The following is an 18350-nucleotide window of genomic DNA, read 5'->3' as shown; positions in this document are numbered from 1 at the left end:
GTGTGTACGTTGTGTGTACATTTGTATACTTTGTGTGTATGTTGTTTGTACATTGTGTGTACATTGTGTATACACTGTGTATGTTGTGTATACGCTGTGTGTACATTGTGTATATATTGTGTGTACATTGCGTATATGTTGTGTGTACATTGTGTGTATGTTCAAGCTGACTCACCTCCAGCATACATCACTGCCAGCATTATGGAGGAGATCCAAGAGACCTGGCTGTCCGTGGATTGAAAGATGTCCTTAATTTCCTTAAAGAAGACGGTGATGGCTTTGGGAAAAGCGTAGGAGAATCCGATGGAAACGAAGCAGGCCAGCACTACGGCCCAACCCCACCCTCCATCCGGGGGCGTGTAACCCTGAGGCCCTTTGGCTGTGGGAGGCATCGTCTCCGTTCAAAAACCACCACAACAGAGCGTGACTGCAAAAACAAAAGTGGAGGGAAGGTTGAGAAAATTCAAAAGCAGCAAACTCCAGAAAGGGAGGAACAATCAACACAGTCCAACAGGATCAGCACGGGGGGGTGGTGGGGGGAGGGTAAGGGTGAAGACAATGATACCTCATCCCCTCAAAAACACCCAAACATTAAAGAGACACACCTGATCCAGGAATACTGAATGGGGTAATGTTCTGAATGCATTCATAGGAAGTGAGCATTGTCGACTCAGCCAGACATTTATTGCCTGTCCCTAACTGCTCCTTGAGGAGATGGTGTTGAGCTGCCTTCATGAACACATTTGTCTCAGCCTATGAAGAGTTGGTCTGGACTCTCATGACCAGGTGAGGATGGCAGATATCTGTCCTGAAAGGGCATGAGAGAACTAGGTGGGGTTTTATAGCAATGCTGTGGCTCATGGTCATCATCATGGAGAAGAATGATTTATTCCAGGTTTACTTCATGAATCAATTTAAATTTCAACACTGTCCTGGGATTTCAACTTGTCTCGACATCATAAACCCAGGTTTCAACATTACCAGAACCAGTGACTTAAATCTTAGGTGACCATGCTCATTTACAGAGGAAGGGTGACTTGGTATCTAACCCCGTGCTGTTCCTGTCCTGGGTATGTTTGATGGGGGAGCAGTGTAGAGAGAGTGTTCCTGTCCATGTAAACTGACAAACCAGTCCTGGGTAATATTCCTTAATCAACTTTAGAAGACATTCCACTCTTTCCAAACAGCCTCTGCCTGGGATTCAGAGGAAGGCCACACTGAGTTCTGGTTGTTAGCATCTCCACTTCCTGCACACTGTTGCCTAGATCCAACATTTGTCCAAGTTATTACCAAACTCAAATATTGACTCCTTTCTCAGAAGTTGAAGTATAGCCCTTCACAAATATTTATTCCCCTTTTTGACTCCGATGAACCCCAAACACAAACCAACTGGTTTCTATCTGGTTAGAGATTACTGAAATGCTTGTTTCTAATTAGGTAGGTGGTCTAGATCTGTGGAGGAGGCTAAAGGGATTGAATAGGAGACCAGGTATTCAACTGGTCTCCTATCTCTCAAGCTGCCCACTGTGTTTCACAACAATAGTCAATGACAGAACAGGCCCTCCCACTCAGACTAAGATTAAAGACCCTGACAGTAACACCTTCATTCCCATGTACCAGGTACACAGGTTAGAACCTCCCCAGATCCTCAAATCACAAGCTGCAAGACACAACTCGGAGAAATCTTCCGAGCAGACCGAACCGTTCAGTGTCCTAACTCCTTCCCATTTTCTGTTGTGATGGTGCGACTGAATAAGTCAGACCCTAGAATGAAATCCAGCTCCACATATTCATTTACATTGTGGTCAGTCACCAAAACATCGTCAAAGTTCCAGAGATTCTCACACAACCAAACCAATAGGGATACATAAAAGGATGAACACAAAGACAGTAAAACAAGCCATCCAGATACATAAGACAATTTAAAAATATCTTAAAACCACAGTCCTGTGGACTGTGTAGTCTTCTTAAATGAAGAGTTAGGGGAGAAATATGAGGGTAAGCTAGCTAGTAATACTAAAGTAGATTGCAAGAGTTTTTTAAAGATACATTAAAGATCATAGGGAGGCAAGAGTGGTCATTGCAGCACTGGAAAATGAGGCTGGAGAAGTAGTAATGGGGATGTTAGAAATGGCGGAGGAAAGGTACAGGTATTTTGCCTCAGTCTTTGTGGTGGAAACATACCAGACATTCAAGAGAGTCATGGAGCAGAGGTGACCATCACTGAGGGGAAGGTGAAAGGTCTGAAGGTGGATAAATCACCCGGATCTGATGGACTACACCCAGGGTTCCGAAAGAGATAGCCGAGGAGATTGTAGCGACATGGGTGGTGATCTTTCAGGAATCACTGAAATCAGGGAGAGTGCCAGAACACAGCAAAATGGCTAATGTAACAGCCCTGTTTAAGAAGAGAGGAATGCACAAGGCAGGAAATTAAGGCAGGGTAGCCTGACCTCTGTCATTGGTAAGATTTAGAGCCCATTATAAAGGATGCGATTACGGAGTACTTGGTAAAATAGGGCTGAGTCAGCACAGATTTGTCAAGGGAAGGTCATGTCTGAGGAGGCAACGAGCAGGTTAGATAAAGGAGAGCCAGTGGATGTGATCTATGTGGGTTTCCAGAAGGCATTTGACAAGGTGCCACAGAGAAGGTTGCTCAATAAGACGAGAGTCTGTGGTGTTAGGGGCAAGGTCCTGGTATGGATAGAGGATTGGCTGACTGGCAGAAGACAGAGAGTGGGGACAAAGGGGTCTTTTTCAGGATGGCAGCCACTGTCTAGTATAGCTCCACAGGAATCAATGCTGGAACTACAACTGTTCATGTTAAACATTAACGACTTGGATAAAGGAACTGAGGGCACTGCTGCTAAGTTTGCAGCTGGTAGGGGGAGGGACAGATGGTGCTGAGTAAGTGCAGAAGCTACAGAAAGACTCAGATAGGCTAGGGATGTGGGCAAAGAAGTGGCAGATGGAATACAGTGTGGGAAAGTATGAGGTTATGCACTTGATAGAAAGAATAGAGATGTAAGTGAAAGTGAGGACTGCAGATGCTGGAGATTAGAGTCGAGAGTGTGGTGCTGGAAAAGCACAGCCGGTCAGGCAGCATCCAAGAAGCAGGAGAATCGATGTTTCGGGCAAAAGCCCTTCAATAGGAAGCCTCGGAAGGGGAGACATAAATGGGGCTTGGGGGAAGGTAGCTGAGGGTGCAATAGGTGGATGGAGGTAAAGGTGATAGGTCAGAGGGGAGGGTGGAGTGGATAGGTGGGAAGGAAGATGGACAGGTCATGAGGACAGTGCTGAGTTGGAACATTGGAACTGGGGTAAGGTGGGGGGGGGGGGAGGGTAAAATGAGGAAACTGGTTAAGTCCACATTGATGCCCTGGGGTTGGAGGGTCCCAAGGCAGAAAATAAGGTGTTCTTCCTCTGGGGGTCAGGTGGTGAGGGAGTGGCGATGGAGGAGGGCCAGGACCTGCATGTTGTCGACAGAGTGGGAGGGGGATTTGAAGCTTTTGGTCACAGGACAGTGGGGTTGGTCGGTGTGGGTGTCGGGTGGTGGGGATGGTTGATGTGGGTGTTGGGTGGTGGGGTTGGCTGGTGCGGGTGTCGGGGATGGGGTTGGTCGGTGTGGGTGTCAGGCAGTGGGGTTGGTCGGTGCGGGTGTTGGGCAGTGGGGTTGGTCGGTGTGGGTGTCAGGGATGGGGTTGGTCGGTGCGGGTGTTGGGCAGTGGGGTTGGTCGGTGTGGGTGTTGGGCAGTGGGGTTGGTCGGTGTGGGTGTTGGGCAGTGGGGTTGGTCGGTGTGGGTGTCAGGGATGGGGTTGGTCGGTGCGGGTGTCAGGCAGTGGGGTTGGTCGGTGTGGGTGTTGGGCAGTGGGGTTGGTCGGTGTGGGTGTCAGGGATGGGGTTGGTCGGTGTGGGTGTCAGGCAGTGGGGTTGGTCGGTGTGGGTGTCAGGCAGTGGGGTTGGTCGGTGTGGGTGTCGGGCAGTGGGGTTGGTCGGTGCGGGTGTCAGGGATGGGGTTGGTCGGTACGGGTGTCAGGCAGTGGGGTTGGTCGGTGTGGGTGTCAGGGATGGGGTTGGTCGGTGCGGGTGTTGGGTGGTGGGGTCAGAAAAAGCTTTGGAAATTTGAAGCACAAAGGGGCTAAGAAGTCAATTTGGGATTCTCTTACGGTTAATATGCAGGTTCAGTTGGCAGGAAGGCAAATGCAATGTGAGCGTTTATTTCAAGAGAGCTGGAATACAAGAGCCGGGATGTACTGCTGAGGCTGTATAAGGCTCTGCTCAGATTGCATTTGGAATATTGTGAGTAGTTTTGGATCCTGTATCTCAGGAAAGATGTGCTGGAGTTGGAGGGGTCCAGAGGGAGTTTCCAAGAATGATCCCAGGTATGAAGGGCTTGTCAAATCAGGAGCAGGTCTGTACTCGATGCAATTTAGAAGGATGAGGGAAATCTGTTTGAAACGTAGAGAATACTGAGAGGCCTAGACGAGTGGATGACGGGAAGGTGTTTCCAATAGTAGGAGAGACTAGGACCCGAGGGCACACCCTCAGAGTGAAGGATGACCTTTCAGAACGGAGCTGATGACGAATTTCTTTCTCCAGAGGATGGTGAATCTATGCAACTCACTGCCCCAGAAGGCTGTGGAGGCCAAGTTGTTGAGTATATTTACGACCAAGACAGATGGGCTCTTGATTGGTAAATGGATCAAGGATTATGGGGAGGACGCAGCAGAATGGGGTTGAGAAACATATCAGCCATGATCGAATGGCAAAGTAGACTCGAGGGGCTGAATGGCCTAATTCTGCTTTTGTATTTCATATGCACAAAATGCACACTTAAACATTTTCAGCTTCTAATACCCTGCAGATTTTTAACCAAGCATCCCTGGTTGGGAAGCTCCACAAACTATACATTTCTATTCAGGTGATTGTGCTTAGTAAGGAGAGAAAATTCAACATGTTCCTTACACCAGTCGGGTCACCTCCAAACTGCCCTAAAAGCTTTCAACCTCTCGGTTTACCAATCTAAAATCAAGCTTTGATTATTTCCAACTAAGAACAAGATAATGACCTTCGACGTCTACCCATCTGTCATAATCCACTACAGTGTAAGCAATGTTTCCATAAACACACCACAGGGGTCTGCAGCTACTGGCTTCTGATAGAGGCAAGACTAAGTTCACTGTTTCACAAGGACTCTCTGACCTTGATTTTGCTGTGACCCCTTTACTGAAGTAACCAACACCCATATGCTTCTCCTTTGAAATCCAAATGCCAAAAATTACATTTGCAAAAAAATCATTAATCTTTCAATGCAGCACCAATGGAAACAAGTGACCGATCTGGATAATTAACTGGCTATTTTAAAATGGATTGGGAACACAGGTCAGAAAACATCCTCCTGTGTGTCCAGAGGCACCTTGCTCATGGCTGGCCTGGGGCTGCCCCCAAGGGTTCATGGAGCCATCATGATCAGTGGGCCCAGGGGGTCTTACAGCTGTGGCTAGCATCTATTTTGTTGAGGTTAACACATTTTTCAGATTCAGATGGAGAGACCCTTGTCCAACAGTAACCCTGCCCATTTCACCCCATGCATCTTCTTTTCTTATAGTCCGTCTGGCAGCAGCTCCCTTCTTGGCCAGCTCAGCGAATGTCACCGCCAGCAACCTCCCCCCACCCCCTCCAGTCCTCACCCCCTCAGCTCGGTATCTTGGTAACCAGGACAAGGTTGAGTTCCAGAAATGGACACAGCACTCACACTCCTAACTTCAAAGTGTTGGATTTTGCCCAGATTCCCCCACTGCCAGAAACACACACAGTGATCTGAGAGTCAGAGGGTCCACAAAGGGACTCTGACCTCCTACAAATAATGGCTAAGGATAGTCAGCATTGGCAGTGAGAAAAACCTGAATTTCTGTAGCGCCTTTGACACAATAAAACCTTCCACAGGAGCGTTACCCATATTCAGTGCAAGTAAAGCTGAGCTAAGACACTAAAACAATGACGCAGATTCAGGGAAACAGGTAGACAGAGGAATTGACACCTGAGCGGTCTGTTGTTACTAAGAGGATGAGGGTGCCAGGGGAACGAGAAGGAACAGGGATAGAGGCTGTGACCAACTCGATCCTGTCACACATGCATATTAATTGTAGCACTTCTAAATCCCTGGCTCACTGACCAAACAGCTCAGGAGCTGAATATTCAGCTAAGACATTGTTAGAACATTGTCATAGCAAACGAAACACTAGTTTGTCAAGGGAGTTATGTGCCAATCACTGACTCATAAAGAGGGTGTAATTTAAATATCCTGAAAAGGTTAATCATTGTACAAAGCAGTTATTCGTACAAAATGTGTTAAATTCACCTCAAGTTCCTGCCTGGTGATCAAATGCAGCTGTAGGTCATTGCTTTCCCAAATTCTCCCAGACAGTCAGCTCCATTACAGCCTGCTGGGCCACATGATGGCTACAGTAAAGGGCAGCTGGACTCAGTCGAACCTTGTTTTGGATTCGAGGTGCTGGAAAAGCACAGCAGTTCAGGCAGCATCCGAGGAGCAGGAAAATCGATGTTTCGGGCAAAAGCTCTTCATCAGGAATACAGGCAGAGAGCCTGAAGGGTGGAGAGATAAATGAGAGGAGGGTGGGGGTGAGGAGAAAGTAGCATAGAGTACAATACATTCACCCATTGTACTCTTTGCTACCTTCCCCCATCCTCCTCCCTGACCTGTCACCTTCATCCCCACCCCCATTCACCTACTGTACTCTATGCTATTTTCTCTCCAGCCCCACCCTCCTCTCATTTATCTCTCCACCCTTCAGGCTCTCTGCCTGTATTCCTGATGAAGGGCTTTTGCCTGAAACGTCGATTTTCCTGCTCCTTGGATGCTGCCTGAACTGCTGTGCTTTTCCAGCACCACTAATCCAGAATCTGGTTTCCAGCATCTGCAGTCATTGTTTTTATTGCAGTCTAACCTTGGCCTCCTCTGATGGCACAGCGTCAAATTTTCCATTCCAATCCCACATCATAGGGCAAACGCACCTACACACATTGTAAGACCACAACCCAGTCCCAGGACAGACTGGTATACCAGGCAGGCCTGAACAATCTGCAACTGAGAGGTTGTTGCTCAGTGACTGGCAAGGTGATGGTTAATTCCAGCTCTGTGTGTGTGTGTGTGTGTGTGTGTGTGTGTGTGTGTGTAAAATCTCAGGCCTGAGCTGCACAACCAGCCCAGGTAGATGTTGTGTTGCCATAGTCTTACCAGACCATAGGGACTGCTCTCTCAGTAGAGAGTAGCGGCTGGTGGTGAGTTAACCTGAGGGCCACCAAACCTCAGACAAGGGAAGAGGTTAAGAAGGACAGTCCTTCACGGTAACCTCTCTCTCTCTACAGATGCTGCCAGACCTGCTGAAATTCCCTCACAACTTCTGATTCTAGTCCAGATTTTCAGCATCTGCAGTTCTTTGTTTTATTAAAGAATGTGGAATGATGTCAAGGAGCACCCTGGCCAGGGAAGAGAGACTCCTTCCACAGAGACAGTAACTCATTGATGGGAATTGAACCCTGACTGTTGACATCACACTGCTCTGCCAGCTGAACTAAACCGATTCCCAGCCCAGGCAGTATCTGTATCCTTCACTGCAGACTGGGAAATTCCAACTGACCATTCAGCCCACTCCAATGATGCTGGCTTTGTGTTAGATCAATCTAAAGTGAACCACACTCTCTGTGCTCCCTCTCGCTGTAGCATTGTTTTTAACTTGGCTTTGAATATTTGTTTGGTTTTGTCTCAAAAAGCTGCAGTGGAGTCTTCAATGCATTGCTGTAGTGAAACACTCCACATCTTTCAGTAAACTCTCCTAAAGCATTCCCTCTGTGATTATTTTAAATTCAGGACTTTCATTAGAAGACCACAATGATTGCTTTTCACAGTGACAGTCTGCGTGACACTTTAAACTGACAATTTAATGAATCCATAAGGAGAGGATAACTATATCAGGGTTGGCCTAAAGAGTTAAATCCAGGATGTTCAGAAATCTTCAAATTTACACTTTAGAAAATAATTCCCACACATACTGGGAACATTTATTTAATGAAGTGTTTGCCAGTTGTCTCTACACAGTGTGTACTGAATGGTCCATTTGTTTTATTTAAAGGTCTGGGATTCCTAACACTAGGAATCAGAGTGAGTTTCCCTATTTGTACGGACCCTAGTACACCACAGGAGTCAAAGTGACATTTACCCATTGAAGCATATGTGCTTTGATCTGTGTTTTCAAGCCATACTTTGTTAAATTTGCTGGTAATATTTGCAACGAGAGGAATTATAGGAACAGGAGTTAGCCATACAGCGTCTCACATGTGTTCAATAAGATTGTGGCTGATTGCCTATCCCAAACCCTCAGCAACCTTCTTATCAATATCAAACAATAGGCCCCTCTTTCACGGTAAATTCTGACCTTCTGTGACCCCGCACCTAGCCCTCACTCACTCACTCAAATAGTCATTTCAGAGGGCAGTGTAGTGTCAACCACAACGCAGTGGCTCAGGAGTCACACTGGGTAAGGAAGGCAGTTTCCATCCCTGAAGGACAATACTGAACCAAAACACCTTCTAAGTCAATTGATGATAGTTTCACATTTACCATCAGTGAAATTAGTTTTCAAATTGGGATTCATGAAGTTTTATTTTTAATCAAACTGTCCAGGCATGTTGTGATACACCTCTGCCACAGGTGGGACTTGAATGCAGGTCTTCTGGTTCAGAGGTAGAGGCACTACCATCATGCTGCAAGAATCCCAATCAGGATTAGAGTGAAATTCAAGGTATTGTAGTGGGATTTAATCCCACGTTCCCAGAGCAATAACCTGGGCCGGTGGATTCTTGATGTAGTGACATTACCTCTACGCGATGCCCAAACACATTGGAAGATTTTGGAGGAAGATATAGCCAATCAGCCCATCGTATTAATGCTAGCCATAAAGAGCTTTCCAGCCTGATCCCTTGCTGTAGCTCTTGGTCAGAAGTGCTTCACTTTACAGTTAATTGATACAGTGAATGTTTATCATTCGCAGATCGTGACTTTCCTCACCTTTCATTTCTTCTCAAAGACACTCTTTGTCCTCCAATTCCTCAACTAAAGTACAATCCCAAGTGTGGGTGAGATAGCCCCCATGGTGTAAATGACAGCCACGGTCAGAGAATGGTAATCCTGCGGCGTGTAACTCACCACGTGACACCCCAAAACCTGTCCACCATCAACAAGGCACAACTCGAGAGTGTGATGGAACACTCCTGGATGGGAACAGTTCCAACAACACTCAAGAAGCTTGACACCATCCAGGAGAAAGTGAGGACTGCAGATGCTGGAGGTCAGAGCTGAAAAATGTGTTGCTGGAAAAGTGCAGCAGGTTAAGCAGCATCCAAGGAGCAGGAGAATCGACGTTTCGGGAAATTTCCTGAAGGGCTTATGCCCGAAACGTCGATTCTCCTGCTCCTTGGATGCTGCCTGACCTGCTGCGCTTTTCCAGCAACACATTTTTCAGCCTTGACGCCATCCAGGACAAAGCAATCCCTGCTTGATTGGCACCACATCCACAAGCACCCACTTCCTCCACCCCTAACACTCAGTCACAGCAGTGTGTACCATCTGCAGGGTGCACTGCAGGAACTCACTGCAAAGTGGAGGAATAGCACCTTTGGAACTTTACAGCCCTTGGGACAAAACATTGAGTTGAACACCCCAGGGCTTCTCAGAGCTTCTCTCAGCACAGCCAACATATTTTCACCCAATCATAGTCCCCATTACCATTGATCTAGCTGACTATCAATAATCTACCTGTCTGCCCACCCTTAATTCTCTCTCTCGGCTCTCTCTCCATCTATCTGCTCAGTCCTACACTCACCTCCCTCCCTCCAGCCCCCGTCATCAACATAAATACCACTTTTCCCTGAGATGCTACTCATAAAGAAGGGTCACTGGACTCAAAATATTAACTCTGTTTCTCTCTCTGCAGATGCTGCCAGACCTGCTGAAATTCCCTCACAATTTATGATTCTAGTCCAGATTTCCAGCATCTGCAGTTCTTTGTTTTATTAAAGAATGTGGAATGATGGATTCTGACAAGTTCTGATGAACCTATCCCAACAGTCACTGCATCAGAGGTTAGATCAGGTTTCCTTCGTGTGAATCCAAGGAAAGCGATGGGACCAGATGGAGTACCAGGCTGTGCACTCAGGGCATGCGGACATCAACTGGCAGAGGTCTTCTCAGACATCTTCAACCTCTCCCAGCAGCAGGGCACTGTCCCGGCCTGTTTCAGGAGGGCCAACATCATCCCTGTGCCTAAGGTGGCTTATGCAGCATGTCTCAATGACCACCACCCAGTGGGCCTAACCTTGGTGGTCATGAAGTGCTTTGAAAGGTTGGTCATGGCATTAATCAACTCCAGCCTCCCCACTACTCTTGACCCACTCCAATTTGCCTATCGGACCAACAGATCCACGTCAGATGCCATATCACTTGCCCTTCACTCCTCCCTAGAACATCTTGACACCAAAAACAGCTACGTAAGAATCCAACTCATTGATGACAGTTCAGCCTTCAACACTATTATCCCCTTGAGACTGATTACTAAACTTAGTGATTTCAGACTAAGCCTCACTCTCTGCAATTGGATCCTCTGTGGCCTGTTGGTCAGGAAACTATCAGTGAAGATTGGGGACAATATTTCATCCTCACTGATACTCAACATTGGAGTCCCCCAGGAATGCGTACTCAGCCCCTCTACTGTACTCACAGTATACCCACGACTGCATCGCCAAATACCAAACTAATGCCATTTATGAGTTCACGATGACACCACCATAGTCGGTCAAATCTCAGATGGCAACAAAAACAGACTACAGATGGGAGGTGGAAGACCTGGAAAAATGGTGCACTGAGAACAACCTAGCTCTCAATGACGGCAAAACCAAGGAACACATTATTGACTTTCAGCGGGATGTTACTCATGCCCCCTACACATTAACAGCACAGAGGTGGAACGAGTGGAGAGTGTCAAGCTCCTGGGAGTGGTCATCCACAACAAGCTTTCTTGGACTCTTCATGTGGACGCACTGGTTATAAAGGCCCAACAACGTCTCTTCTTCCTCAGGCAGCTGACGGTGAACACCCTTTGCCAACTTTTATAGGTGCACCATCGAGAGCATTCTGTCTGGCTGTATCCCTACCTGGTATGGCAACTGTACCATTCAAGATCAGAGACGGTTACAGAGAGTGGTGAACTCGGCCTGGACAATCACAAAGGCCAACCTCCCATCTATAGAATCCATCTACCCAGGCCGATTGTCAAGGAAAGGCCACCAGCATTCTCAAAGATCCATCCCACCCTGGCAATGTTTTTCTACAACCTCTACCATCGGGGAGAAGGTACAGAAGCCTGAACACGCACACCAGCCGGTTTTGTAACAGTTTCTACCCGACTGTTGTTAGAATACGGAATGGACTCAAACTCTTAACATTCACCTGTACCTGTGTTTTTGTTTTTGCTGCTGTTTACCTATTATTTACTATCAATGCTACTTAACTCTGTGCTCTGCCTGTATTGCTCACTTTGCCTCGGTACACGGGACAATAAATTCAATTCAATTCAATTTAAGAAGCACCTCAACCAGAAAGGAAAGAGAAACTCACTCCACGGAGACAGTAATTCATTGATTATTGATGGGAAGTGGTACAGGGAAGGGAATGTTCTGATGGGCTGAATGGCCACCTCCTGTTCTTTATTTTTACAGCGTAATGTTCTTGGATTTTCACTTTGCAGCCACTCAGTAGGTAATAGAGACCAGCAGCCCACACAGTAATTTTCCTGGGCTTGGCTCATCGGTTGCTGAGGGTAATGACTGTTGCTGTACCTTGCACGTTGCCCTGTCCCAATCTGAACAAAGATCACCACAACATCGAGGCACATCCTATAAAAACACACCAACCTTCCTGGAACGAACATTCACCCCCTTTCATTCAACCCCCAATTATCAATTACCCCACTCCCTTTCGGTTCCTTGTAAACAATCAGCACCAACCCCCAAAAATTCACCCTCTCCCCTTCAATTCTCTATAAACAATTATCTCCAAAACCTCAAACATTCACCGCCCATTTTCAATTCTCCATGAACACTTAGCACCAACCCCAAAACTTCACCCTCTCATCTTCAACTCCCCTTAAACAATTACCCCTGACATTCACCCTCTCCCCTTCAATTCCCCACAATTAGCCCCAACCTCCAAACATTCACCCTCCCTCTTTCCACTCTGCATTAACAATTCTCCCAAATATTCACAATCTCTCTTTCAAATTCGCACAAACAATTTCGCCCAAGCATTCATAATATCTCCCTTTCACAGTTCCCCACCCACCCCACCACAGTTAGTCCGAATCTTCAAACCAGAGATTCAACTCTCATTCTTCAATGACGCTCCCCCACACCCTGATATACCAGACCCGCTAAAAGATTCATCCTTCCCTCTGATCCAACTCCCCTCCCCATAATTTCCCCCGACCCCACCCCCTAACAAGAGCTGACTGCAGCTCCCTTTCTCCCAAAATCCGCCCAATCCCTGTAGGAACTGGCCCCAGGATGGAGTGAATCTGCCAGTACACGTGGCCGCGCTAGAAGCCAGGGTCCAGCCCAGGCTGTGACTGTCATAGTCCCAGAGAGGGGAAAGGGAGGGAGGGTCTCACCGAGTAGCCCCGGGTCTGGGACAGCAGCTCAACTATCCCACAGCCAACAAAACCCACCACCAAACCCTGGAGTCAAACCACACCGAAACAGAGACGCGGGAGGAAGCTGTTGAGGCTGAGTCATTGCCAATAGCAAACTGAGAGTCAGTGTCAGTGAGAGGGAGAAACGACAGGCCAGAGAGAGATTAAACCAGAGAGGGAGAACTTAAAAACTTAAATGTAAAGTGAGACACAGACCGAGAGCCGGGAAGCCAGTTCCCATTTTCAGGATAAGGTGGAGTTGACAAACCTCACTTCGCCTGGTGTTCAGGGAGTTGCTGAGCTGGCCCCATTCTGTGTGTAACGCATTGTTCAAAAAACGACATGAAACTCGCACAGTTCCAGCCCCACTCCACCCCCTCTGTGTTCAAACTGATTTCTGTCGTGATGTTGACTGCTTGATACAGTCCACCCCCTTGTCACTCAGAGCTGATACACAGGAACTCCTCCAATATTACACACATTCATACACACACACATAGATACACACTCTCTCACACATACATACACACACTCTCTCTCACATACACACTCACACACACATTCATACACACTCACACATAGACACACACTGCCGCCCTCCTTGAGCCTGCAAGGTGGAAGTCTCGGCTCTGCTCATGTTGCTAGCAACCCAGAAACCGCCAGTTCAAACCTCAGCCTGACACTTGCGTGATTTTTTTTTATAAAGGGTACAATCTAGAAATAAAACTAAGCTGGGCATCAGGAAAGGTGACCAGGCAGTTGTTGTTGTAGTGCCCAGAAAACACCAGCTGGTCCACTTCAGCTAAAAATCACACAACACCAGGTTATAGTCCAACAGGTTTAATTGGAAGCACTAGCTTTCGGAGCGCCGCTGGACAATCACCTGATGTAGAATAGGCGCTCGGAAAGCTAGCGTGCTTTAATAAGAGGCGTCACCAACCCGAATCCTATGTGACTCCAATCCCATACTCACTCCGGCTGCCGCTGAAGTCCCAGGGACTGGGCTCTCCGAATCTTTCTCATCCAAGGATTTCCCTCAGATGTCCCCCCTCCCCCCACCCACACTCACTTCAGCCCAAACATCTTTTCAAAATTCACAGCATCATAGAAGTGTCTCTGTACTGCAGTAACTCATTTAACAGACATCATTACCTAGTGCAAATCTCTTGTGGTTTTCCTACACCCTTTCCATCCAATGCCTCTCTTAAATGCCCACACTACATTGTAGGGCAGTGTATTCCAGACCTTCACTCACTGTGTGAAAATAGCTTTTCTCGCTTGACACTCGTTTCATTTGCAGATCACTTTAAATCCATGCCCTCTTGTTCTTGTCCCCTTTACACGTGGGAATAGCTTTTCTCTACCTGGTCTGTTCAGCCTACTCATGATTTTGAAAACCTCCCTCCTCTCAGTGCCCTTCTCTCCAGCATCTTCAATCTGTGCACATCGCCGAAGTTTCTCATCCCTGCACTCTCTCTCCAATGTACTCCCATCCTTCCAATCATCTGAAGCTCACAATGAAACACAATACTCCAGCTGAGGTCTAACAAGAATTATTGGGACCTGTTGGAAATTGTAAATATTTTGCTGCTGTTCCTGCCACTAAAATGTAACAGGTTTAACCTACTTTTGTTCAGGAAAATGTTCTTCCTTTTGAGTTCTCAAGGACAAACTATGCCACCCTGATCTTCACCCAGGCTGGGGCAAGGAGCCGGGTCCCAAGTAGACCTCAAGGGGATGGAACCCAATGTTTTTGGAAGCAATCTGATCCACACTGACCATTCGCTACCCCTCTCCCTGAATCACAATATGTATTTGTACATGCATGCTGTCATCTGGAGCTTGTGGAGAGTATGGTGGAGACCCCTAATTTCTGTCCATCACACAGCTTACCAGGAATTTCACCTGCTCATACCCTGCACTGGAACACATTACAGGTATATCCTGCAGGACCAGATTATCAGAATGTAGCAATCCTCTCAGAGTCAGTCTGTTGCCAATGGAAAAACAGATGTGGAGGTGCAGGTGTTGGATTGGGGTGGACAAAGTTAATAATCACACAACACCAGGTTATAGTCCAACAGGTCTATTTGGAAGTTGCAATACACTGTAATCTTTTGCTGTAAATTCTGTATCTTATGATCCCACTCCACAGTTACTTGATGAAGGAGCAGCGCTCCAAAAGCTAGTACTTCCAAATAAACCTGATGGACTATAACCTGGTGATGTGTGATTTTAACTTAGAAAAACAGAGGCAGTGTCTGTGCCTTTGATATATTTGGGTGGCTCAGTGGTTAGCACTGCTGTCTCACAGCACCAGGGACCCAGGTTCCACTTCACCCTCGGGCAACTGTCTTTGTGGGGTCTGGCCATTCTAAATTGCCTATAGTGTCCAGGGATAGGTTGGTTGGGTGGATTTACCATGGGGGTGATTGTGAGGACTTGAGATCAGTTAAAAAGTGTGTTGCTGGAAAAGCACAGCCAGTCAGGGAGCAGGCGAGTCTGATGAAGGGCTTACTCTCAAAACATCAACCCTCCGCTGCCTGACCAACTGTGCTTTTCCAGCACCACACTTTTTGACTCTGGATTTGCCATGGGGAATGCAGGGTTACAGGGATAGGGTAGTGGAGTGCACCTGGGTGGGATGCTCTTCGGAGGGTTGGTGTGGACTTGATTGGCTGAATGTCCTGCTTCCACAGTTAGGGATCTTATGATGTCCAACGACCTTCAGGCCTGTGAGGTAGCTCGAGCCAGGTGACCAGCAGAAAGCCCAAAGCTTCTTCGTTTTAAGGGTGCTTGTAAATGGAGGCCTAAACACTGGCTGTTGCAGCTGGTAAAAGATGAAGATGGCAATGCCTCCTGAGGCTGATACAAACACTATTCACAATATACATAAATGGTTTAGATCAGGGAACCAAATGCAATACCTCCATGCCTGTTGAAGACACAAAGCTTGGTTGGGAATGGGTGCAGTAAGGAAGGTGAGGAGCTGTTTCAGTGTAATTCGGACAGGCTGGGGAAGTTGGTAAAAGCAAGTCACCTACAGTGTAATGTAGAGGTTATTCACTTTGGTAGCAAAAACAGGAAGTCAGATTATTATCCAAATGATAATCAACTGGGAAGTAGGAAGGCACAATGAGCTCTGGTTGTCCTTGTACACCAGTCACTGAAAGGAAGCACTGCAGGTGCAGCAGGCAAAATGGAACATTGGCCTTCATAGCAAGAGGGTTCAAGTACAGGAGCAGGGATGTCTTGCTGTAATTGTACCAGACCTTGGTGGGACCACACCTGGAGTGTATTTGTGTAGTTTTGGTCCAATTATCTGAGGAAGGATATTCTGTCAGTAGAGAGATTGCCATGAAGGTTTACCAGATTGATTCCTCAGATGGCAGGACTGATGTGTGAAGACAGGCTGGATTGGTTAGGAGTATATCCAATGGCGTTTAGGAGAATGAAGGGGGTTCTCATAGAAACTTATAAAATCCTATCAGGACTAGACAGGTAAGTACAGGAAGGATGTTCCCAATAGTGGGGGAGTCCAGAACCAGGGGTAACAGTCTAACATGACTGGGTAGGTCATCTAGGACTACAACAAAGCGGGCTTGAGGAGCCAGATCACCTACTCCTGTTCCTACTTCTGATGGTCTTCAGAAGATGAGGAGAAATGTCTTCACTCAGAGACTAGGGGAGCCTGTGGAATTCACGGTCACAGAAAACGTTTGAGGCCAAAGCATTGAATGTTTTCAAGCAGGTGTTAGATATAGTTGCTAGGGCTAAAGAGATCAAAGGTTATGGGTGACAGCAGGAGTACTGAGCTGGGTAATCAGCCATGATCACACTGAATGGTGGGGCAGACTTGAAGAGCCAAATGGCCAACTCCTGCTTCTATTTTCTGTTTTCATGAGCACCAATAGCTACAGCAGCTTGGCAACAGGAACCAACACAGAAAAAGTCCAATACACAATTTGGCAGCTTTATGTATGGGAGTGCCTGTCTTTCACAGCCATTGGTGAATAAGCACCAAGTGTAAACTGACTCCCCATCCCCAGGATAACCGGGGAATCAATCATTCAAGTAGGATCATCATCTCCCGCACAGGAAAGAAGACTAACACAACCACAGAATAGCACCTCCTCCTGGGTATGTGCACCTCCTCCTGGGTACATGCATCTCCTCCTGGGTACGTGCATGTTCAATGGTCAGATTTCAACAGTCAATCAGTTAGCAATCTCATTGCCTACTGATACCCTGAGAGCAATAGATCTTAGTCAAGCAAAGATGAATGTCTGGAGTTAAGGTACAAATCAGCCAAAATCTCATTGTATTGGAGAGTGCAGTTGAGGGACTGAGTGACCCCCCTCGAGTGTTGTCCACCATCTATGAAGCACCAAGTCAGGAGTGTGATAGAATACGATCCACTTGCCCAGATGGATACAGCTCCACTCAGAAAGTTCAACACAATACAAGACAAAGCCTCCAACTTGATTGGCATTATATGCACTAACATTCACTCCATTCACTACCAATGCAGCAATGTGTATTATCTACAAGATGCACTGTCATAATTCATCAAGGCTCCTTTGACAGCACCTTCCAAACCCACAACCTCTCCCATCTAGAATGGCAAGGGCAGCAGACATGTGAGAACACCACCACTTACACATTCCTCTCTGAGACCCACACCATCCCTGCCTTGGAGATACCATAGAATCCCTGCAGTGTGGAAGCAGGCTATTTGGCCCATTGAGTCCACAACAACCTCCAAAGAGCATCCCACCTAGACCTAATCCCCTACCCAATCCCTGTAACCCTGCATTCCCCAAGGCAGATCCACCCGACTCACATATCCCTGGACACTTTGGGTAATTTGGTACGGGCAAGCCACCCTAACCTGCACATCTTTGGACTGTGGGAGGAAACTGGAGCACCCGGAGGAAACCCACGGAGACACAGGGAGAATGTGCAAACTCCACACAGACGGTCAACCGAGGGTGGGATCGAACCTGGGACCCTGACTCTGTGAGGCAGCAGTGCTAACCAGTGAGCCACCGTGCCAGCCTTATCACCAATCTTTCACTATCGCTGGGACAAAATCCTGCAGCTTCCTCCCCTACAGTGATGTCGATGTCCCTACATCCCAAATGCTTCAACGGTTTGAGGAGGCAACTCAACACTACCTTCTCCAATTAGGGATGGGCAATGGTCCAGCCAGTGGCACCCACATCCCATGAACAGATAGAAAGGATATACCCAAGAAGTCTCTCAATTGGTCTCTTCTCCACTGTGTTACATCCCCTGCCTCTCCACCACCAATCTCCCCCCCGCCCCCCCCCCCCACCCCACCCCCTCGCCCCCAGACTGTCCACATTCGCAGTGGGAAGGCAATTGGAGAAGGGATAAAAAAAAGACAGCAGGTCCCAGCAGAAGTATGTTGGGAAGGAGGCCACATTCCCAGTCTCCAACAAAATTCAGAATAACAGTGCTACGCCTCAATATGTAACGTGCTAGAAATCAAGCCCTGCTATTCCTAGCATTTTTACACAAGATTTTTAAAAATTATGCAAATTCCCCAATATAGATCCATGTTG

At 47.2% G+C, this 18350-nt stretch overlaps 1 protein-coding gene across 4 annotated transcripts in view; it reads right to left on the bottom strand.

The window, feature by feature from the left end:
• Positions 1–18350, bottom strand: part of LOC132828300 (monocarboxylate transporter 1-like) — a 74303-nt gene that overhangs the window by 21688 nt on the left and 34265 nt on the right. For 2 of the 4 annotated variants that reach the window (XM_060845283.1, XM_060845282.1), the window contains exon 2: positions 176–427. In XM_060845283.1, the coding sequence (XP_060701266.1) occupies positions 176–392 (217 nt within the window). In that variant the 5' untranslated portion in view covers positions 393–427. Of the gene's footprint in view, positions 1–175; positions 428–12978; positions 13173–18350 lie in introns of those variants that run through there. The other 2 variants (XM_060845284.1, XM_060845281.1) reach the window with 2 other exon arrangements.

This window comes from Hemiscyllium ocellatum, chromosome 26 (assembly GCF_020745735.1).
Source record: "Hemiscyllium ocellatum isolate sHemOce1 chromosome 26, sHemOce1.pat.X.cur, whole genome shotgun sequence".
Lineage (NCBI taxonomy): Eukaryota > Metazoa > Chordata > Chondrichthyes > Orectolobiformes > Hemiscylliidae > Hemiscyllium > Hemiscyllium ocellatum.
This window is presented reverse-complemented; position numbering and strand designations above follow the sequence as displayed.